The 23,488-nt window shown below is 41.1% G+C and overlaps 1 protein-coding gene across 4 annotated transcripts in view; it reads right to left on the reverse strand.

The window, feature by feature from the left end:
• Positions 1-508: 508 nt before the first annotated feature.
• ADGRG2 (adhesion G protein-coupled receptor G2) overlaps positions 509-23,488 on the reverse strand; it is a 128,367-nt gene continuing 105,387 nt past the window's right edge. For all 4 annotated transcript variants that reach the window (XM_041742311.1, XM_041742310.1, XM_041742309.1 and 1 more), the window contains 14 exons: positions 22,323-22,714; positions 19,593-19,764; positions 19,240-19,396; positions 18,213-18,356; positions 17,071-17,193; positions 16,378-16,423; positions 16,129-16,232; positions 15,098-15,219; positions 13,574-13,842; positions 10,359-10,458; positions 9,279-9,562; positions 6,788-6,889; positions 5,421-5,573; positions 509-2,252 (listed from right to left, as the gene is read on the reverse strand). In XM_041742311.1, the coding sequence (XP_041598245.1) occupies positions 2,068-2,252; positions 5,421-5,573; positions 6,788-6,889; positions 9,279-9,562; positions 10,359-10,458; positions 13,574-13,842; positions 15,098-15,219; positions 16,129-16,232; positions 16,378-16,423; positions 17,071-17,193; positions 18,213-18,356; positions 19,240-19,396; positions 19,593-19,764; positions 22,323-22,714 (2,353 nt within the window). In that variant the 3' untranslated portion in view covers positions 509-2,067. The remainder of the gene's footprint in view (positions 2,253-5,420; positions 5,574-6,787; positions 6,890-9,278; positions 9,563-10,358; positions 10,459-13,573; positions 13,843-15,097; positions 15,220-16,128; positions 16,233-16,377; positions 16,424-17,070; positions 17,194-18,212; positions 18,357-19,239; positions 19,397-19,592; positions 19,765-22,322; positions 22,715-23,488) is intronic.

A 23,488-nucleotide genomic window follows, 5' to 3' on the forward strand; every position in this document is an offset into this window, starting at 1 on the left:
ATCCTTTGGGGTACACTTTGATTACATCATCTCCAGGAGTCTTGGTCTCTGAGATCTCATACCCAAATCTCAAGTATCTCACCACCTTCCTCATCAATTTAATCCTCAAGATCTCTGAGGCAGCTGAGCATCACATCTCAGAGACCTCTTACAGAATCAAGGCCAGCTTCCCCAAGTTGGGCCTCCCCCATAATAATCAGCTCCCCCAGAAAGTCCTAATCCTTTCCTGAGGACACAGAGACATGGAGGGGGGAATGCAAATGTGGGGCTGTGTAGGCCAATGGCAACATGTGTTAATAAAGAGGGAATCTTGGAAGAGTGTAAGGGGAAAATGAGGAAGAGATCTCAGAAACTGATCTCTTGAGGAGGCACCTTGCTCTAGCCTCATAGTCAGTGTGTCTGCTGTCTGTCAGATGTCACCATCACATTCATCTTAATCAGGCCACTCCCATGCCATGCCCCCAGGGAAAGATCACAGGCACCTTTTCAGTGAAAACTTTCAAACTCAAAGGACTGAACTACAAATTTATTTTGGTGATTTGAACATTTTTGTTGATTTTTAACATAAATACAAGAAAATTAAATAAATCAGAAGAAATATTGCAAAGGCAAATCAGCACTCACAGAGGTGTATTATATTATTACTGTGGTTAGTCGGGGATACAACATTCACTTGAAATATATGCAAGGGAACCATCGTGAAAGACCTAACTACAGGGTTTTGCAAGGTTCCTATTCAGGACACACTTGAGGCATTGCTCAGGCAGCAATAGGTGGGAAGCAAGATAAACCCTTTACAACTAGGAGCAGTCAGGGTTTGATACATATGGCAACAATAGCATTGCAGGATAGTTCCCAACAGCTGCTCCCCCTTGTCACTACACATTCTTCAAGACTTGACACCTTTTAAAAAATAATTATAGCTCTGGCTGGGCCAGAGTGTACCAGTCATAGAAACTAATGTACTATGCAGTTGCCTTTTAAAGAACAGCAATATGATTTTTTTTTAACCTCATATACATCTCCTTTAAAAATGAATCCTACTCTATTCCCCTTTTCTGAAAGGCTCTGGGGATCTAAGAAGTGGCAGTGTATGTATCTTGTCCACATTCACAATTTTCTTGACAGATGGTCTAGATTACAGTTCTATCCCTCTCCGGGGCCAAGGTACTTAGTTAATCATCTTGGTGCAGATTTCATAATCTGGTGATCAGGGATGAGGTCAGGAGAGGGGTATTGGTATTGGATGCTGTGCGTGGTTGTACACATGGTGCCCTGCATGAGGGTGTACCCAAGTGATGAACGGAGCTAAAATATGGCCCCCACTTTGTCTGCCAAACCATAAGCCCTCGGGGCCGTGTCTGCCCAGTGGGGGGCACCTCTTTCCAACTCGCTCAAGGCCCCATATGAGCTCACTGTGGCACTGTCTGCTTACATTTCTCCAGTCTGGCTGGCATCGTTATTTCTTGATTTCAGTGAAGCATCTATATTTCACATCCCATATAATCTCCAAAAGGAGCTGTAGAATTCACTGAACCAGCAAGGATTTTCTGAATTATCACATTAGATGCAATAACACAACCACGATTCCACAAAGAAATCAATTTACACAGTAGAAAATAAATACAAAAAATGTAGAAGGCATCTGACATGTGCGTCACTAAAATTTAGCTTATTTACAACAAAGGCAGGCACAACTAAACTCACCAACAGGCTGAAGTCAACAGTTACCTTATAGGACGTAATCAAATATGACTTAGCCTCTTTAAAATGTGGCTAGAAGTGAACTACTTTGATTTTTAAATGAGACTTATTCTTACTGTGTTGTTTAAACCCAATCTACTTTTTAAATGAAGGATAAAAAAACCAAATGGCAAATGTCTAAAAACCATGTATAATGTCTTGGTTTCCTCTTCTATTAACCATTGCCCTCAATCAGCATAGGCTCCTCCAGAGGTTGCTGAGTATAAAATTAGTTGATTTTCATACATCTCACATTGTGTAAAAGGTAAAATTGGACATTTTCACACTGTCAAGCATCATGCTTTGATTTTTAGAAAAAAGGAATCACATTTGCTCAATAAAGTGTAAGCTTCCCCGCTTTGAAGTCCTTCTGAGAGCGATACGGCTTTTACCATGGCAGGAATCTTCTTTCTCATTAAACATGTGCTGCTTTCCAGTGAAATCATGAAGGCACACATCTCCATTCTGAACAATGAAAGAAACACCATTCTTCTCGGTAGAAGCATTCCCTGTATAAGGAAAGACAAACTTGGTGTCATGGAGTATCCACAGAAAGAAATCAAATAAATCAACAGTTAAACATCATTTTATTCTGAAGTAGGTTCACGCAGTACATGTTTTTTAATATAGTTATGATATATTGTCATGTTTTACTTTTCATTCCTTCCCTAAAGCTGCTCAAAGTAAGCAAAACAAACTGGAGAATGCACCAGAAACCAGTTCTCTATGGCAAATTTTTTAATGAAATGATCAAAATATGAAGCAAAGCAATATATTTGATTTGAAAAGGCCCACTTCCTAACTCTAGTTGATTGTATTATCGAGTAGCAGCTTATGTGTAGTATAATCCAATATAATATTCTGGTCTCCCCAAAAAGATTAAGCTTAACAGAGATCCCCAATATGTTCCCTTACCAGGTTTTTGGTTCCTTAAGAATCCTATAAAATAAAACTTTGTACCAGACAAACCCTGAGCAACAACAGTCATGGCCAAGAAAAAAACGTCTCCAGTAGACTAAATCGGCCCCTCTGACTAAATCAGGACAGGAATGACACCCACAAGGAAACCACCAATTACAACCTCAGAGTCCAGGCCAGGTGGAGCTGGGCATTCTAGAGACATCGAAGTTTGGACCTAGGCCTTCCACACCACAAACAGGCCCTGAACTGTGTGTATGCCAGGAGGACGGAGCCACAGCTGCTGAGACCCTCTGGCTACTTGGCGCCATCCTCCTGGCCATCATACCACTGGAAGGCAATCTAGAATGCTGACTAACAGGGTGCCTGGGTGGCGTCATCGATTGAGTGACCAACTCTCGGTTTTGACTCTCAGTTCTCGACCCATGATCTCAGAGTCATGAGATGGGGCCCTGTGTCAGGCTCCACACTCAGTGCAGAGCTGGCTTGAGATTCTCTCTCCCTCTCTCTGTCCCTCCCACTTATGCACACTTCCTCTCTGTTTAAAACAAATCTTTAAAAAAGAAAGCTGAATAATAAGCCCATTTTTTCAGTTGATGCTATAATAATAGGAATAATGATTAACAGTACTGAGAACATTATAAGTACTATCTCATTTATTATACTACTTGTTGAGTGCTATTATTATCCCCATTTCACAGATGATGAAACTAAGTTTTCAGAAATCAAGTGCTTTGTACAAAGTTATGCAGCTCAGAACTGATGGAGTCAATATGTGATATTTCTTTCAGACTGTGAGTTTGTGGCCCCATGAGCCAAGTGAGATGGCTGCTGGCACCCAAGCCTCCAAGGCATAACCAAATATGTAGCGTTCACACCAACTAGGTGATGGATATGGTTAACACAGCCCAAATAGGGCATATGACTGAGACAGCTGTCCTGATTTAGACATTTTGGTTTGAGGACATTTTGGTGCAGGGACAATTTGACCTGGTATAATAAACCACTAAACTTCCAGCTTCTTTATTGGAATTGCCTAGCCCATCCCTCATCCATCCCAGATCCTAAGTGTGCAGCCTAAGGAGTTGGGGATGTCTATCTGATGAGCATGTATTAAAAACTTGGCCATTTGGGTGGCCGAAAATGTACCCCCACCCTCACTGTCGGCCATCAAAATCAGCTATGTCAAATCAGCCATGTCAAACAGCTGTGCAAAATGTTGCTTCAAAAAAGAAAAGTGTTGCTTCAGTCAAATATGATTCCCCAAAGCATGGCAACACAGGCTAGGCAAGGGAGGCTTCATCTCTGAGTTGTTTCTAGAATATGGAAAAATCTGGCTTTAAGAGCTCCAAACATTTCTGTCCAAGCCAACAGGCTTTCTGATATGTTGTGATTCTGAGGATTCACAGTGGCTTACCTCACACCTCTGATTTCACTGCTTTCAGCTTGCTTTCTCATGTTAACTTCTCAACCAGTCTTGATTGCTACTACCTCTACTCTGTTTCCTTACATTGAGTGATTCTCGATAGAGCCATTTGTCCTAGAACCCAGAGCTCTTATCCTGGCATCTACGGTAAGGAGCTAAAGCCAGATAGGTGTTTCTCATCTTCTACAGCAATGGTTCTCAGTGAAGGGGAGGTGGGTGATTTTAGCCCTCAGGGGACATTTCACAATGTCTAAAGACAATTTTTGGTTGTTACAACTGGGGGCAGAGTGGGTAGATGCTACTGGTATCTAGTTGGTGGAAACTAGGGATGTTGCTAAATGTCCCCAACTGCACAGGACAGCTACCCCACCCCACCACAAAGAATAGCCTAGCTCCAAGTGTCAATTGTGCCGAGGTTGAGAAACTTCGATTTGGAGGCATTCTATTGTATTTTTACATTCTGTATAAACCAGCAGGACCTTCCATCTTTAGGAGGTTGGAAAACTATTTGACAGGTATATGAACCTTCTCACAAATTTATTTGAATTCATCATGAAAATAACCAATATCCTAAAATGACGAATAAAGGCAAATTCTCCAGGGAAGGAGAAAGTAGAGGAGCAGAAATGTAAGCTTTTATGAAAATGCAAAAGATGTATTAAGAAGCCAAAGAACAATGAAACACATAAGCTTTTATGAGTAATGGACAGCCCAATTGTATGAAAGAAAGAAAATGTAATGGATGTTTTAGCTGGAAATGTCAGAATTAGCATAAGAAGGCGCTGCAGCAATAATCTGTTCACCTATTGGTGACATATATGGTCACCAGTAATGGTCACAATTCATCTTGGCAGTATTTAACATACTAATGGGGATCTGGGCACTGCCACAAGGCAGCCATGCTATGGAAAAGAATGAACAAACATGACAAACAAAAAATAGAAAGGTTTAAAAGTATTGAAAATATGTATGATTGTAGATGTATTAAAAAATCAATATGGTCTTAACTATTTTAGGTTCTGCTTGCACAGCAGGAGGACAGCACTAAGGTGTTTGGGCAGTACTTAAATCAGGGTTGGCAACGTGAACACTTTTAGGTCATCATTAAGTTCCATCGTGAAAAAGCTAAATCTTAAAAAAAAAAGTTCTGTTATTTGCTCTAAAATGAATAAATTTGGATTAATAAGCTTTCTCTTTTATAAGGGAGCCACATTCTGATCCACTAGTCATATGTAATTTTTCCCCTTTGTTTAGCAAAAATGTGATGAAAGGATAAAACTACTTTAGTACAATAAACACTGGCTTGAGAAGTGCTATGTTGAGAGATACGTACCATTCCCGCTTGCAAGGCCTGAGCAATCGCTATTCACCAGCAGCGTGGTGGAGTGCGTGGAATTACTGTTTGACTGTAAGGAATTTGAAGAGCTGGACACTCCTTGGTTTACAGTCTGCTTCTTTAAACCATTAGTAGCAGTTTTACTCCAGTCTACAGCAGAATAAGCATTTCAGAAAAACAGGGCGGAATGTTGAAGCTCAATGCAAGAGACAGATCACAGTGGAACTCGTTCTGGCAACTGATCTCGCTTCCAGATCCCACTTCCACTTCTTACAAAAGAAGTCACACATTTCACACGTTGGTGCGAGAAAATGTATTTTCATTTAACACCACATATATTTTGTCCTTTAAAGGAACACCGGGTTAAAAGTAACCTATATTCTCTTGGATTAAAGGCCATGCTCGTTTGATTGTGTCTATAAATGCCCACTGAGTTAGGCAGTACTCCAGAGTCAAGGGCTGTCTTAACAAGAACAAGACAACTGTGTTGTGGTGACTGGTGGTTCTTAAATGACTTTAAACGACTGAACTATAATATAGGTACTGCCATTTTCTGAGTGAAGATCTCAGGCAACCAGATCTTTGCCATACTGCAAAGGCTGTATTCAGGGGTGGTATTCATGGAAGAGGAATTAATGTTTTCAAACAGTACTTCATTTTTCTTATTTTCTTGAAAATCAGCAATTTGCTCTACAACTCAGCAGGGCACACCTGAAAATAACTTCAAAATAACGAAAGGTATGCTGAAACTTATATACAAAGTCTGGCCCAGTAACAAATAGCAGCAGACAATCAGGACCTATGGTAAAAAGGTTGAGCCAAGGCTTTTTAAAATAAGAATTAATGTTTTATTAAAAAATTCTAGGATTTTAAAATTGTTTTTATTTTAATTACAATTAGTTAACAGTGTACTATGAGTATCAGGTGTGCACCATAGGGATTCAGTACGTCCACACAACACCTGGTGCTCATCACAGCACGTGCCCTCCATAATCCCGGCATCTCTTTCACCCCTACCCCTACCCCTCAGGTCAAGACAAGACTCAACAGGTCATGAAGGCAAATATGAAAAATTATTCCAGGCTAATGGAAAACCTTAGCTCAAAAGGAAAGAAATTCTAAAATCTCATTCTTGTTTCATTTAAACAGCAATGAGCCCGTTAATCCTCTTGGCTCACAAAGTTCCCAGATATGAGCAATTATTTTTTATTTCACTAGGTTCCCCCCCCTAACATTTACAATTGGGATCCATTCACTGATTCACCAATTTCCAGATTGGACAGCCCTTTGGCATTGATTGCTTTAGATCTTAACTTTGTGTCTTTCCCTCAAGATTTAAAGAGGAGAAAAAGGTAACTCTTTACCAGAATTTTCAGCCAGCCGTAACTTTCCACAACAAAGATACCGTCTCCATTGCTTTCTGACGTTCTCTTTTGCTACACAGTAAAAGACGAATATGAAAAAACCTACAGAGGAAAGAAAAACAAATCCGTAACATAGTTCCAAACTAAGACCTGAATGTCATGAGCTTCCTTTGCACAAAAGATAAAATCTTTGGCAGCTATAGGCAAAGGTAAATTTTGCAAATTGAAAAAAAAATCTAAAGTCCTACGAAAGTTGGCTATTGAAAGGCACCCTGAAGGGACTCTCTTTGTAAGATTAAAAAAAAAAAAACATAAAAGGATTGATAACTCCCTATTTCCAAAATTAAACTGTCTCTCCTCTCACTTCCCATCCTTGGCACTCCCTATCTTTGGAAGTACAAGCCATCCACTCAGGATGCCAGCTCAGATCTAGACTCCTACTTTCCCACCCTTCCATATATTTATGATCCATTTTCATGTTCTGTCAAGTGCCACATCCTCTTCTGTCTCAGATTCCTGGCTCCTCCTCTCCAGCCCACGGCAGAGTCCCTTGCCTGGGCCCTTCCCTCTTCCTCCCAAGCCTGGTACCCCGCAGTGACGTCCTTGCCTGCCTTCCAGCCTCCCTCTAATCTGTTCGAGGAAATTCTCCACGAATAGAGTAACACACAGACCTGAGGAGGCACTTGGGTTCTGCCTCCCACCCACGGTCTTCCTGGTCGTGCAGCACAGGGCTCTTCAAGGCGTTTGCCAATAACTGTTTGCTGAATGAATGAATTTCTGAATTCTCCCTCTCCCGAAACCCCAATGGATCTACTTTAAAATCTTCCTTTTAAATATTAGGTTTGCTTCTAGTACAGTACAATGTCCTAAACACTGCTCTCTTGACTACTATACACCTTTGTTTATTTGCCACCCTTGGGTAGCCCCCCTTGGTTGCATACGGGGAGAAACAACAAGTATGCAGGAGATCAAAATGGGCCTAAGTCCCAAATCAGAACCTAAACCCATCTTTCCTTTAATCAACCCTAAAGCCCTGAGAATTAGGCATTAGTTCCCTTTTATAGATGAAATAGAGCATTACTTTCATCTATTCATATTCTAATGAGAATACATTCTGGGGAAATGAAGGCAGAGAGGCAGGTTTGGTTTCCACAATAAATATATGAGGATAGGTACCTTGCTTTCGTGTTTGTGATTACTGTGATTTAGGCATATTATTTTTTTCTCTTTTAGCATGCTATTATGGCAAATAAAACTTTTCTACTTAATGCTATGTAGTATTAACACCTGGATATACCACATCAGGAACTGATACATTGTTAAGTTAAAATTAACAAGGGCGCCTGGATGGCTCAGTTGGTTAAGCATCGACTCTTGATTTCAGCTCAGGCCTTGATCTCAGGGTTGTGAGATGGAGCCTGCATCGGGCTCCACTTCTCTTCTCTCTCATCCCCTGCACCCCTACCTACTCTCAAATAATAAATCAATAAATCTCTAAATAAATAAAATCTTTTTAAAAAAAACTTAACAAACTGCATGTGACCAGCAAGCGTATTGACTGGCTTCCTCCAAATAAGAACGGAGAGCTAAAATTCAGTCTCAGGTTAGGATTTCTTTGAAAACCAGCAAAATGATGCTGACAAAATGTTTTTTTTCTTTGAAAACCAGCAAAATGATGCCTGACAGAACTATGGGAGGTCTCTAGGGGAGCTGAAAGCAACAGGAAGAAAAAGATGAAAACAAGCAGAATGAATTAAAAAGGGAGGCATCCCAACAAAGGATTTGAAATAAAAGGAAACCAAGGGACATGAATTATCGTTCACCCACTTAGCATTTAATGTCAAAGTACTTCCAATACAAATTAATTGCAGCTGACAAGTCTTTTATAACGCTGATCTTTAGTAATTTGCTTTTCTAAACAACATAACTTGATGGGCTGCGAAATGACTGCAGCTAGGCTTGGAGAACAAATGGAAAACAGTGAAGAGGCCGCAGAGAGCCCGCCCCCGCCCCGCCCCCATCCCACGGGTTTGCCCAGCACAGTAACTTCTCGGGGTGAGCTGCTGGGCCAGGCTGTGGCCACTTGGCTGTTTGTTGACTTCACATTTACCATCGTCTTCACATCAAACAGACCTAGAAGGTGGGCGTGGCCAGACATCACAGGGACGTTTATGGTTAGGTTCACTTTTCAGTATGCACGTTCTACCTCAGTAAGATTTACAACCAAAATGAGGGGCAGGGAACCAAGTGAAGGAAGACTGACTCCCATAACGAGCTCCTGGCAGGTCCCCTTCAATATGTTCTCTCTGAGGAGACAATATGGATAAGGAGGAAAAAAGCACCCGTTTCTTCCAAGGCTTTCAAAGGTGAATTGGGTTGTCAACAAGTAAGTCTGAAGCTACAAAATAGGCCACTTTGCAGATACTCTAACTTCCAGACATTTTTAGTTCCACTGGGATCATTGGTCCATGGATCGTGCTGTAGAGCTTACCTTGCAATGTGTTAAAGATTGCAAAGAGATACATGAAAGTGACGTTAACTGGTCCCCAGGCAAAGAAGGCAAAACCCCAAGTAATGCCCAGTAAAAATGTAAGGCCGGCAACGCTCCTGAGGTCTTGAATACTGGTTTTCCGCTGGGCTCCCAGTTGTTTCTTCTTTTTAATTCGACAGAGCTGAACCAGGACCACAATGAACATGCTGACATTCAGCAAAAAGATCACACAGAAATATCCCACAACTGTAATATAGAATACAGCATTGCTGTTGATCCAGCAACTGGAATGTGGGGGGAAAACAATGGGGAAAATATTACAGTGCTGAAATATGGTTCAAAATGATACAATGAATCTATATCGTTTTACTGAAACATTTCCTAAAAGTACAAGAGATATAAAAAAGGATAAAACCAGCTGTTCTCCAATACCCACTTAAGGTTCTAAGGGGAGAAAAAAACCTAAGAGTTTATTTTAGGACACTTGGTGATTAGAAGTACTTTAAAAATATTCCTTGAAAACAGTCAGGACTTTAAAAAAAAGAAGGAAAGAAAGAAAACAAAACATTCAGGATTTTATCCCCTTAAAATCCTATCTATGAGTCTTTACTAATATAATGTAGCTGGCATTTCATGTTTATTAGACACTTAAAAAATATTTTCAAAATACCTCCAATTACTTTTTTTAATACTTAAGTAGTTGTGTGATGGAGCACCTGGGTGGCTCGGTGTGAGCATCTGCTTTTGTCTCAAGTCGTGATACCAGGGTCCTGGGATCGAGTCCTGCATCAGGCTCCCCACAGGGAGCCTGCTTCTCCCTCTGCCTATGTCTCTGCCTCTCTCTCTCTCTCTCTGTCTTTCATGAATAAATACATGTATAAATCTTTAACAAGAAAAGTAATAGCGTGGCATTTCCAACTAGCTTATCTCATTACATACATAATTGCGAAGACTGCTGTAAATGTGACTGGATTTTATTAGGATGAGAGTCAGAGTCGATATGCTGATTACATACTCCACTTTGTTGGATTATTCTGTTTTCCAGTTCACTTAACATTCCCTCAGGGGCTTTGTACTCACAAGTCATCGGGTGAGCCATTGGGGAATTTCCCATAGGATCCAAGGCCATAGTTATTCGGGGATATAGCCAGGACGATGGTCACAACCACAGCGGGTACCCCTGGAAGATGGGAAACATCAGTCACACAGAGCTCTAATAACCAAGGTCGGTGAGAAGAAAGACTAGAGATTACATTCTATTTTCTTCTGGGAGCAAACTGCTGAGCTGTTCACCAAACCCAGTTTCTCTTTCTTCTTGGCACACGGCTGGACCTCTCCCAGCCTGCTTTGCAGCTAGGTGTGTGTGGGCACAAAACTAGGTCTTGGTCAATGGGATATGGACAGAATTGATTTGCTCTACCTTTAGCTGGTCCCATAAAAACTTTCTATGAGATCCTCTGCTCTTTTTTCTCCCAAATTCAGGGCAACTTTAGAAATCCAGTCTTGAGACCACAGACCTCTACACTCCTGCTAACTGGACTGTGCATGAGAAATTATCTTCTCCTGAGATTTTTGTCGCCTACAGCAGCTAGAGTTACCCTTAATTTATACACATCTGGAATGGAATTTTGAGGCTCAGGTGGCAGGCAAAGTGAAAGACTCCCAAAATGTAAACCAAATAATCAACATATTAGGATTATCAGCAACTCCTAGCAAATCTTTCATTATGAACCCCAAATCCTCAACTGATTAGCTGGAAGCCACTGATGGATTGAGGAGCAGACCTGGTTGATCTAGGGGTGTTGACTGCCATTATACTGGCTCTCTCAAGGGCCTACTGGCACTTCCACTAAAAAGCACAATGACAAGGCTCTTCCCAGGTCAAAATGGCGTCTGGCTGGGAAGGAGTCCCTCTCATCCCCCACCATGCCATCACCCCTCACCCCACTCCATGTGGGCATCTCACACCCTGAGCACACAGACCCGCCTCACATCCATCTCAAGGCTCTGGTAAATAAAAAACAATTCCTCCTCATAGCTGGGGTACCTGGCACAATCTAAAATAATATTTCGTTTAATTCTTTTTTTCTTTGTACCTTACAGAGACACTGACATATGATGGTTTCCTAAGTGAAATACTTTCCTAAAAATAAAATATTAGGGTTGTGGAGCTTGTCCAGGACAAAGAATGTGACCTTGGGTATTCCAGAAAGACAGAATCCATGCTCAATGTCAGAAGCAATGATTTATTTTTTCTAGGAAGAAGTGACTCATCTTTCTGGAAAGGTGTTCTGTTATTCTTGACAAAGATATAATGACAGGTGGGGTGACAGGGGTGGTAAAGGGTCTGCAGTACTATTGTGTAGGGAATATCTGAGGGAATATTTAGCCTGAAAAAGAGGATAGGGAAGGATGGCGGCTGTAATTCAGTGGGAAATATACACATGAGAAATCAGAAAGCCAGGCTGGGCTGTTCTCAAATTGAGTGAATTGGGTAAATTAATGTCATCATTTTGAGCTGGTTTCTTTCCCTGGTGCTAGCAATAACTGCCTTGTGCTAACCTCATTGGCTTGTCTTTCATGGGGTTACTTATGTGAAAATACACTGAAAAAGGGTGTTTATCTTAATGTTATATATTACTTGTAGATTATCTAAAGGGCTCTCTGGCAGAGAGGTGTTAGCTTATTATTTTTTTAACTTAGAGAGCAAAAACAATACCACTGGGTAAGTGCCACCAGAGAGCTAAGTGAACTTAATGGGAAATCAGAACTGCAGGGCTTTAGAACATGGTTATTGGCTGCCTTGTAAGGTATTAAAAACGAGACAACAGGCCTAAAATTGAGTCACTTATGCGAAGCCCCAGGTCATGAAACTGAGACTTGACTTAATTACAATTTCAGCTCTCCCAGAAATGGAATCTTAAACCAGTCAATCAGGAATCACATTATTAGCACTAGTTAGGTAATCTGCCTGATAGACTCCTCTGTTGAGTCCCCTAAAGGAGAATAACCTTGCAATAAGGAACCCACTATTTTGCCTAGTGTAACTTGCTTATTCCTGTTCCCTTCCACCTATAAACATCTCTCATTTTGTTTTTTTATTAAATATTTTTATTTATTTATTCATGAGAGAGAGGCAGAGACACAGGCAGAGGGAGAAGCAAGCTCCATGCAGGGAGCCCAATGTGGGACTCGATCCCAGGTCTCCAGGATCTGGCTCTGGGCTGAAGGCTGCACTAAACTGCTGAGCCATCCAGGCTGCCCAACATCTCTCATTTTGTACAGCTCCTTTCTATCTGTGAGACTGGATGTTGCTGATTCATGAATCACTGAATAGAGCCAATAAGGTCTTTAAAATTTAGTCAGTTGAGTGCTCGCTTCAGCAGCACATATACTAAAATTTAGTCCATTGAATTTTGTTTTTTTTTTTTAACAAAGATAATGAGCTCCCTAATAATAGAAGTGTTCAAGCAGAGGTTAGATTATCTCAGCCAAAGCTAAGTTCAGTCAAGTTGATGGGGCTCCTACATTTGGTGGAGAGTTGAATGCAGGAACCTTCATGTGTGATGTCTCAGACTTTGTGACATGTGTGGTGTCTAAGACTTTGTGACCCACCACCAACAGGTGACATGATCTGAAAATTGTGTCAGTGAGGCAATGAAGTCACAACAGGGTTCACCTGTATGTTCATCTCACTCTGCTATTCTTAGCCCAGTGTTGAGTGTGTGTATGATATCTGAGAGATCTAGAACCAGTGAGGCTAGTTGGGAGGTCAGGGATGGAAAGCTTGGCCTCATTATCACCAAGCTCACATCTTCAATTTACTGAGCACCTTCTGTGTGCCAGCCCTAAGTCTAGTTATTGCAGATACAGAGAATATTCATAGCCCTAACCTCAAAGAGTTTAATGTTCATAACCAATATACAGGTATTCTAGAAAGAGACTAGACATGGTTGGGGTGCCTGGGTGGCGCAGGTGGTTAAGCATCCACCTCTTGGTGTTGGCTTAGGTTGTGATTTCAGGGTTGAGATCGAGTCCCCCACACCCCCGATTCGGGGTCTGCACTCAACACGGAGTCTGCTTAAGATTCTCTCTCCCTCTGCCCACCCCTATAAAATAAATAAATAAATCTTTAAAAAAAGAGAAACTGGACAAGGGTAAGGACAATATAGCTGTTTTAGAAACCTGCCAAGTATGACCTGCTTTATCATCATCTCTATCTGATTAAAGACCAAAATACTGGAGAAAAAGCTTTGGAGAAAGCCTAGGCCATGTGCAAGCAAGATTATACATACCCCAACCAACAATGCAGAATTTAAGGATGTATTTCCGGATATAAGTATTAAACACTTTCACGAGGGCCAGATACATATGAAATGCTTCCAGGCCCATCCATGTGAATGAGACCAACAGAAAATAATGCAGAAATACAGCCACTGAGATGCAGAGGCCTCGCATGTTATACAGGGCTATCCAAGAATCCAGGAGGAATACCACGTTCAGCAGGAGAAGAGCTGCACACAGTTGGATGAGGATTTTCGAAGGGTAATCCCTCCGAACCTTTCTAAAAGGAAAGGACAAGAAAAGAATTAGCATCACATTCTGACAACCCTTATGTGAGCATATCTAAGAAATTTATTGTTATTCTTTGGTAAATGTCTATATGCATAAATTTCTTCTCTGTGTGCACCAGGGGCAGGCATTAAAATCAACAACCATAACAACAACAAAGGAAAAATCAAAGCAGAATATCCTCTGTCATAACAATATGGAAAATTTATATTTGCATTTCTGTGGAACTTTTTATATGCTGACGGCTGACTCACCCTTTTGAATAATTTGTAGTGGAATCGAAGGAGCACCCACCCTCATTTCTCCCCAACTACTTCTAGGAGCACTGCTGTTGCTTCTCATACAATAGGCTCCTATATTCAGATCTTCAACACAGAGCTGGTCCCATATTATGTTATTAGTTAAAATGAGATCATGGAAAGAAGAGTTTAAACTATAGCTAAGTGAAACATGCGGAGGAAATTAGGGCTCATTGATGACATGTGCAAGTCTACATGTGAGATTAGACCTGGTGAAATCATTCTGAGTAATGGCTGGCCTGATGGTAATTTAGTCTCATTAATCCTACTTCCAAAGGTCAACTAGAGATCTGTAGTGACAGCTAAACTCTGAGTTTGGCACTGCAAGGAAATTTGTGCATTTCCCGATCAGTGTCCAAAATCTAAACCCCAGACCTTACATACTGTTTGATTTACTTAATGTAATAAAAGTGCCTATATTGCTTTATTTCCAACAGAATTTATTGGAATCCCTCCCACTCCCCAAAGTGCCCCCTCAGGTAAGCCAGGAAGGAGATGCTATCATTTAGAATGTCATTCTTGCTGCACTTGTGGAATATTTATCTTTTTCAGTGAGGCTTTACACCTTTTCTTCATCCTCATCCCCATACCTGCTATTGTTTTTAATCTTTTGTGTTTGCCCTGTGTAACTTCGAAACTTAGTAACTTAAGCATAGCTCATTTGCTGTACGTGAAGCCATGGTCTAAATCAGATTATAAGCTCTTAGCTTTCAAGGTCCTGCATTGATCTTTCATTTCACATTTAATGTCAGCTAGTAGGTAGCAGGCATCATTCTAGGGTAAAAAGATGATTAAGACACAAAAAGTCCCATGAAGTTTTGCATACAGGTGGCACCATTATATGGTATGTAGCATAAGGTAGGCCAAGGAGCACACTTAGTTAATACATTTTGGCAACAGAGGTGAGTATAGCATCCTATAATCCAAGTTTCCAGTGTGGATACTCACTCAAAGGCTAAGTAGGTGACCAGAGTAACCGAAAGAAAAATTGATGAAAGCCCACAACCAATATATGTGATAAACGTCAAAGCCATCATCTGAGCAGGTGGCAAGGATGTTCGAGATAGGTCCTGGAAAATAAAATACTGCTTTCAAGACCAAGTATTTTAAATAAATAAAAGAGCTATGATTTACATTTATTGAATGTTCTAAGTGCCCAACCATGGCTCATTCAACAAACATACGAGGTAGACACAATTATTATCATCAAGTCAAAATATGAAAGGGAAGGTTAACCAGAGAGGTTAAATAATTTGCCCAAGGTCACTTCAGTATGAAATGGAGGAGCTGGGATCCAAATTCTGGTCTGGCTGACTCTAAAGCTCATGTCCATGATCAGTACAGATGATTTCATTTGGCTTCCCATCTTTAACAAAGCAGCCATCTGATCACCAGCATCCTCTGTCAGTATTGGGAAGAGTATCTGTCCTATCAGCAAGGCCTTGGCATTATGATGCACTGGAAAAGCACTGGGCTAGGAGCCTAAAGAGCTGAATTTGGCTTCAGACTCTTCTATTTCTTAGTTCTATGACTGTGGACAATGGCCTAACAAGTCTTAATTCTAACTTCTTTTTTTTAAATTCTAACTTCTTAAAATGACAATAGTAACACCCCATTCCACCTATCTTGTAGGACTGTTGAAGAGACTACATAAGATAACTTATGACAGAGCATCTTATGAAAACTTTAAAGTACAAAGTAAACAATTTTTCTTACACATTTTAATCTGAATTCCATAGGCCATGCTATTTAAAAGAGGAAAACTTATGTATAAAAATACACTGGGGATAAAAAAACTTCCATGTTCAAGTATTTTCTTTCAACTACATTTGCTCATTGGAAGAGTAATTTCATTGATCTCTAACTTTGCCACAATATCACACCTGCTAATCAGTCATCTATCACATTAGACATCATGGTGTGACACCCAGCTACCCTTCAGACCCAGAATCTAAAGCCAGGTAGTGTGGGGTTATTACCAGCAAGACACCAAAGCTTGTAAGGTGGCTGCAGGTACAGATGGTTTCATTCAGCTTCCTGTCTTTAACAGAGCAGCCGTCTGGAGACCAGCCTCCTCTGCCACCTGTGGGTATTAGAAAGAGTATCTGTCCTATCAGCAAGGCCATGGCATCAATGATTGCCCCTTTCTCCTCTGTCCTCCTCCTCCCTCCGCCCCTGCCCCTGCCCCTGCCCACTCAGGACTGAAAAAAGGTACGACCAGAACCTACCATTTCTGCCCAAGTCCCAAAATACACATCTCACTGTTAAGTCTTCCTGCAGCGGAAAGATAAGTGACAAATAATTAATTTATTGAAATGAAACTGATAAGCAATCGGAAAAAAAAATATGAAATTTTTTATTTCAGAATATCACTCTTGATTTTTGGAGAATTCTTATTTTATTCTAGTCCCTAGAAGCAAGTGAGTCTCATATAGGTCAGCATTTCTTAATCTCAGCAATTGTGCATAGGAATCACCTTGAGGCTTTGCTAAAATGCACATTCTGATTCAGGGGGTCAGCGTGGGGCCTAAGAGTCGGCATTTCTATCAAGCTCCCAGATGATGCTGAAGGTACAGGTCTGCAGGCCACATATGAGTAGTAAAGTCATAGATAATGCTCAGTCTTAACTGAAATGAGAGATGTCTTCTCTTTGGGGGTGAGAATCAGACCTGTAGCCACAGACCTAAATGCACTAAAATTGGGGGATTGATGATAGCTGGCTTTTGCACTGCACTTTGTTAGAAATTAGATGGTCAGTTATTAGGCATGCTAAGATCCCACAGACAATATGATCCTAGTCTCACACACTGCCTTAACTGAATTTGGGATTCGGCTGGATATCCTTTCCTCAGGCCAAGTCTGACAGATGTGCTTTGTGCAAGTGTATCCGGTCATGAATAGACCAGACAGGTCTCTCCCACCTGGCTCGGGTTGATGTGCTTTAATGTAATCGTCACATTTCTTGTCAAGTTCTTAACAGTCAGGTTTGCAACACTGGACGATATGACGTAGCTGATCAGAGAGAAGTTCTCCAGGGAAGGGTCCTAGCACACCAAAGAATCAACAAGATGGCAAGGGTAAAAATGAGATGTCATCAGAGAACTTTAGAGCTGGAAGGGACCCCAAAGACCATTAAGTCCACACCGTTGATTTTATAATCTAGGTGAGAAATCAAGAGTCACAAAGTGACTTTCCCAAGGACCACAATTAGAAACAGAGCTTACTCTACTATACAGTGCTTTAAATACAGACTTAAATTTCACAAACTGACACAACAGGACCCTCATGAACTGTAAAGGGAATAGAACATTACGCCACTTACACTGTGTATTCTTGAGCAAGTTAACCTTTCTGCACTTCCTTGCCCTCATCTGTAAAATTGGGACAATAGCTGAATAGTTTCTCCCTCATAAGATTGTAGAGATTAGAGTTAACATTCCTAAGTGCTTAGTAGAGTGCTCGGCAATTGGTAAATGCTATATATAAATGTCCATTATTGTTATTTATCATTACCAGCATCACTAGGTCCTGTTTAAAAACAGGGGCACCTGGGTGGCTCAGTGGTTGAGCGTCTGCCTTCGGATCAGGTCGGGATTCCGGGGTCCTGGGGTCGGGCTCCCTGCAGAGAGCCTGCTTCTCCCTCTGCCTGTGTCTCTCCCTCTCTCTCTCTGTGTCTCTTATGAATAAATAAATAAAATTTTTAAAAATTAAAAAAAAAACTGCAGGGGAACCTGGGTGGTACAATTGGTTCAGCATCCGAGTCTTGGTTTCAGCTCAGGCCATGATCGTGAGGTCGTGAGATCGAGCCCCATGTTGGGCTCTGTCCTTATCGGGGAGTCTGCTTAGAGTTTCTCTCTCTCTCTCTCCCTCTGCCCCTCCACACTACTCTCTCCCAAATAAATAAATTAAAAAAAAATAAATCTTTCAAATAAATACATAAAAATAAACTGCAAAAAATTATAAACAAATAAAAACAAACTGCAGCTTTCATGTGAAAAAAACAAACGAAACCGCCCCACTCCAAAATAAAACTTAAACAAAAAGCAGTGCTAATTAACTTTACCTGAAACAGGGCAGGTGTTTCAAAGAAGTTGAACTGAACCCTGGAAGCAAGCTCCACATCATTAGCTGGTAAATTACTCATCAATGATGAAGGCAGAGTAATAATTCCGATACTGTTCTCAGGAGCCTGAGTTTCCAGAGAAACCTGAATATCAAGGAAAAGATAATAAAAATGCCTGGGGCTAGTATAATGAAGAGATGGAAAACACAAGAACTAATTAAGATGGAGGATCCTGTAAAAGCATTTATTTGTGATACCTCTATAAAATCGGTTCTTATTTCTCTGATGCTATGAAATTGGAAAGGATGTATAATAGGGAGATGCGGCCTCAGAGCAGGAAAGGGAACATTTTAAAGCTACACAGAAAAAAAAAAAGCTACACAGAAACTATCAGAAAGTGTAGGATGCTATATGTCAATTATAGCTCAACAAAACTGGGGGCAGGGGGAGGTGCAGGGCAACTGCAGACACCAACCCGGCCACCTGTTAGGGCAAAGTCTTCATAGAACCACATGCACTAAACCTATAAAGGGAAGACTATAAAAATCAAATTAAAAGGCAAGAAAGGCATGATTTGGTCTGATTTGGGCATTTCCAGCCCCTAATCCCTCTAATAGGTGGATAGAAAACACTAGAAGCAGGATTGATACACCACTACTGACAGCAACGCAGTCGAAACACTTGTTAAAATGTTGCAATGCCTTGATAAGTAGCTGATGTCCCCACTGTCTTGCAACTGCCTAGAACCCTCCACTGGACACTTCTCCCCACCTGAGCCCCCTACTTCTCCACAAAACTTCTACAATCTAGCTGCTAGAGGGTTAACACTGGGCACAAGGACCTCTCAGATCTTGCTCCCGCTAAGATCAATGTCCTGTTTCTGATTTTGTGGTGCCTCACTGTTCTAGATGTTAAATATTTTGAGTATCACCCTTGACTATAAGCAGTACCTGCCTCCATCATGAAGTACATGGAGACTACAATCATATACAAGGAAAGGTTTTTACCACAATAGATTAGGATGTACCTGAAGATTTGCTGGGTCTTGGGCAGCAAAGGTAGTTGTGTCGAAATTACTAGCATTGACTCTGATCACGGCCAGAGCCAAAGATGGGGAGGTTAGAGTTATGGTCTTGGTTGAAAAATTCAGTTGTAAACCGATGTCATCCACTATTTTTAGCAATCTGTAAAGATAAGTGGTAGCTCAAATTCAGCACTCTCACTTCTCCATTCTAAGCAGAATATGCAGTAGCAATTGAGCCAGTCATCATGAACCTCTTACGTGGAAGAAAAACACTTGGCTATAATTAATCTTGATAAGAAGTATCGTTATCATTAGAGGGTCCCCTCTCCCGACCACATCAGTTTGCTAAGTCATACCTTTGGGCCAGAGGAGCCAGCAAGGCAGGTGGAGAATGAAGGAGTTTACTGACATGATTTATCATTTCTCCTGCGAAGTTAGGCTCCAAGCTGCCCAAGGATAGAGCCTTCTCCATTTGGGACACTTGGTTCTCAAGATCAGAATCACTGATGCTGCTGTTATGAACAATTTCTATAACAGAGAGCAAAATAATTTTATGAACACATAATGGAAAAACCACTAATAAAGAAACACAACATAAGACTCTATGACCTGGCCAACCTACTCTTGGGTATTTGCCCCAGGGAAATGAAAACACGTCTCAAGAAAACTTGTTTGTGAATGTTTATAGACGCCCTTTTCGTAATAGTCCCAAACTGGAAACAACCCAAATGTCTATCAACTGAAGAATGGATAAACAAACTGTGATCCATCTATATAATGGACTATTTATTACTCAGTAATTAATAGGAGCCGCTGATACCTGCAACAACATAGATGGATCTCCAATTCTCCAATGTATTATGTTAACTGAAAGAAGCCAGTCTCAAAAGGCTGCATATGATTCTCTTCAGATGACATTTTAGAAAAATTGCAAGTATTGGAAAACAAAACAGATCAGTGGTGGCCAGGAGCTGGGGTCTTAGATAGGAGTTGACTACCAAAGAACACAAAGGAACTTTGGGGGTGGTGGAAATGTTATACGTCATGATGGCAGTTATGTGACTATGGGTGTTTAATCCAACCTAATGGAACCATAAACATTTCATCTATCCATAGATCTGGATGAATTTTACCACATGTAAATTATACTTCAAGAAACCTAACTGTGGCTCCTGGCTAGCTCAATGTGAAGAGCATGTGACTCTTGATCTCAGGGTCATGAGTTCGCACCTCCCGTTGAGTGTAGAGATTATGTAAAAATAAAATCTTAGAAAGAAAAAAAGAAAGACACCTAACTGAAAAAAATGTAAAAGCATATCAGTGTATTTAATGCGTATTTATATAAGTATAAATATACTCATATATAATTTATATCATGTGTACAGGATTTCACGTGGTTAACAAGTGGCTCTTTTTGTGAAAAAGAAAGTATCATGAAATTAATAGCTATATGACCACCTGTAAACTGGTTTTCAATAGTGTTTTTAATTGGGAAACAATGCTACAAACCTGTCTAGCAACAAGAAAGTCTCTTATTTCCACCACCTAACACCTATTTCTTATTTTGCATGTTCCCTTCTAATCTTCATCCATGTGTTATACTGCTATAAACATAGTGTATGAACTATTTATTGTTGCATTTTCATTTCACTCAAGACTGTAAAGATGCCCCCCCGAGTTTAGAGTTTCGTCTAGCTGTTCTTATGCCTGGCTGCGAACAGTCATCCTGCTGAGGTGGCTTACAGTACCTCTTTAGTCCTCTCTTGTGGAACTGTTAGTTTGTATCTACTTTTTAGCCACCAGGTAATACTCTCACATCTTTTGTATGTATGTCACTTTTGTCCTGTTGTCTCATTGGCTAACGAACTTCAATTTTACTTTATTCATCATGAGTCATTAAATTTTCTCTAAACTGAAGCCCCAATGATTTTATAATGTGGCCTAAAATGTCCGTATGTATAAAGAAAATTGAGAGAGCAGTGCAGATTCAAAGAACTATCAAGTCATTTGACAGCCACTCTCAGCCTCCTGGGGTGCTCTGGGGGAGGAGGCAGAGACCACACCCTGAGCTCTAATCTCCTGTCACCAAGAACTTGGTTTTGTCTCCCACTCCCCCAATAGAGGAAGGTCTGCTCCTTACTCACTAAATTGAACCTTCACAGCATCCAGAATTCTCTTGCATCTTCTGCTTCTTGTCTTTATCTCTTTACCTCTAAGACTACTTTGTGTGTGGGAGCCCTTTGCAGGTTCCATGGCATTCTCCTATAAACCATCCTTCTAAACCTAGTGCAGCTAGTGTGACTATTTCCATCTTAAAGTCATGGAAGCTGAAGTCAGGAAGAGCTTACTGGCTTATCCCAGATCATTCCCAGTGAGGACTCACAGCTAGGTCTTCTGAATGTTTCTCCCCCACTCACAGCAACTTGGGCTCAGTCCCACCTCTGTCACTCTGCTATGGACCTTTTCTCAAGAATGCTAAGTTTTTCTTTTGTCATCTTTCTAAATGGAATTACTGTATTTAATAGTACAAAAGTTTTGGGGGGCTCCCGGGTGGCTCAGTTGGTTAAGCATCCAATTCTTGGTTTCGGCTCAGGTCATGACCTCAGGGTCCTGGGATTGAGCCCCGCACTGGGCTCCACACTCAGCAGGGAGTCTACTTGAGATTCTCTTGCCCTCTCTCTCTCTGTCCCTCCCCCCACCACGCTCTCTCTCTCTCTCTCTCTATCTCTCCCTCTCTCTAAATAAATCAATCTTAAAAAAAAAAGTTCAAAAGTTTCCTATTCAGAATGTTGAAAACAGTGACCTAATAATCTTTTGTAGGAGAAAGAAACCTATAAATAAATGATAAAATGAGATATGCCTCAGCTATTTCTCCACTCTCTTGGTCAAAACAATCAAACTCAGCTATATCTATGTTCTATGAATATCTGCAGGAAAGCTCTCGAAATCAAGCAGACATCACAAAAAAGTTTGACATGAAAGTTTGACATGGTCTTATTACAGATATCTTGATTTGGCAGGCTGGCATCTGCATTTCAGGAAGCCAGATTATAACAAACAGCAGCAGCGTGGCTCCTCATATTTACCTGTCTTGTCAGGAGGTGTGCTGGTCATGATGACATTCACAGGGGCAGATGTGGTAAGAGAGGAAAGTGAGGGTTTCATAGGTGGTAGTGTGTAGGAAAGATCAGTTTGGGTCATAGAAGAAGAGACTGTTCCAGAATTGGGTGGCATGTCAATGGCAGGGCTGGAAGATAGGGAAGCTGAAGGCTGGGGAGAAGGAAGCTGAATCACTCGTGTTGGAGAGGGAGGGCTCAGGGTTACAGGGGGAGGATTTAGAGGCTCAGCAAAAGAGAAGGTACTGGAGACCTGGGACAGAATAGTGGTCTGGGGAGCAGCTGGGATGGAATTGCTAGAAGAAGAAAATGGTGAGCCATCTGGATGACCAGCAAGACATACAACAGGATCCTGCAGGTCGCTAAAGGAAAGAATCAGAGAGATGCATGTGAGATACGAATGAGTCACAGAGAGGCTAATCTCCTCCTCTGGCAACCATCCGAAACCACCAAGGTGACTTGGCTCCATCAGGGACCTGCCACTACTCCCAGCCTCTGCCCCTGCGTGCCCTCTGTGCCCTTGCCACCAGCCCCTGGACCTGCCCACTTCTACGACCTCCTCCCTGGGAGAAGATTATGCAGGCGAGAGGCTCTTCTATGAACTGCCAGTTCTGGTTCACTCACTCACCACTGCTCTCGGGCTCTTGTGCCTTATCATTTATCACTCAGTTGCCGAGATCCTGGAACACTTCTACGTGCTTCTGGAGGAGGGGAGCTGTTAAATGCTGCTACCCACCTGGTTGGTTTTCATGTATTAGGGCTCTGTCTCATATGTTTGCTTTAGATTTTACAAAATGTATTCTCAAAAAAAGGTAGAATCTCATGCCCAAACTGTTCCTAACATACTGTAAAGTTCTCTAGAAACTTAAATACCAAAATATCATTTTTCTTTAATGTTCAAATCCACATTAACAAAACCAGCTCATCATTTTCAGAACAACTGATTTGACTTTGAAGCCAAAGCATATCCATTTCAAAACTATATTTGCACAGAATAGATTCATAAACTCTAAGTCAACTCAGTATTAACATGAGGTACAAAAGGGTATGGCATAAATTTTAAAAGCGGCCTTAAATATACCAATAACAATAAACTGTTCTTCAGGTTTTTCCTGTAGCTTTTGCAAAGCACACAA

The sequence above is a fragment of the Vulpes lagopus genome, chromosome X (genome assembly GCF_018345385.1).
Source record: "Vulpes lagopus strain Blue_001 chromosome X, ASM1834538v1, whole genome shotgun sequence".
NCBI classification, from domain to species: Eukaryota; Metazoa; Chordata; class Mammalia; order Carnivora; family Canidae; genus Vulpes; species Vulpes lagopus.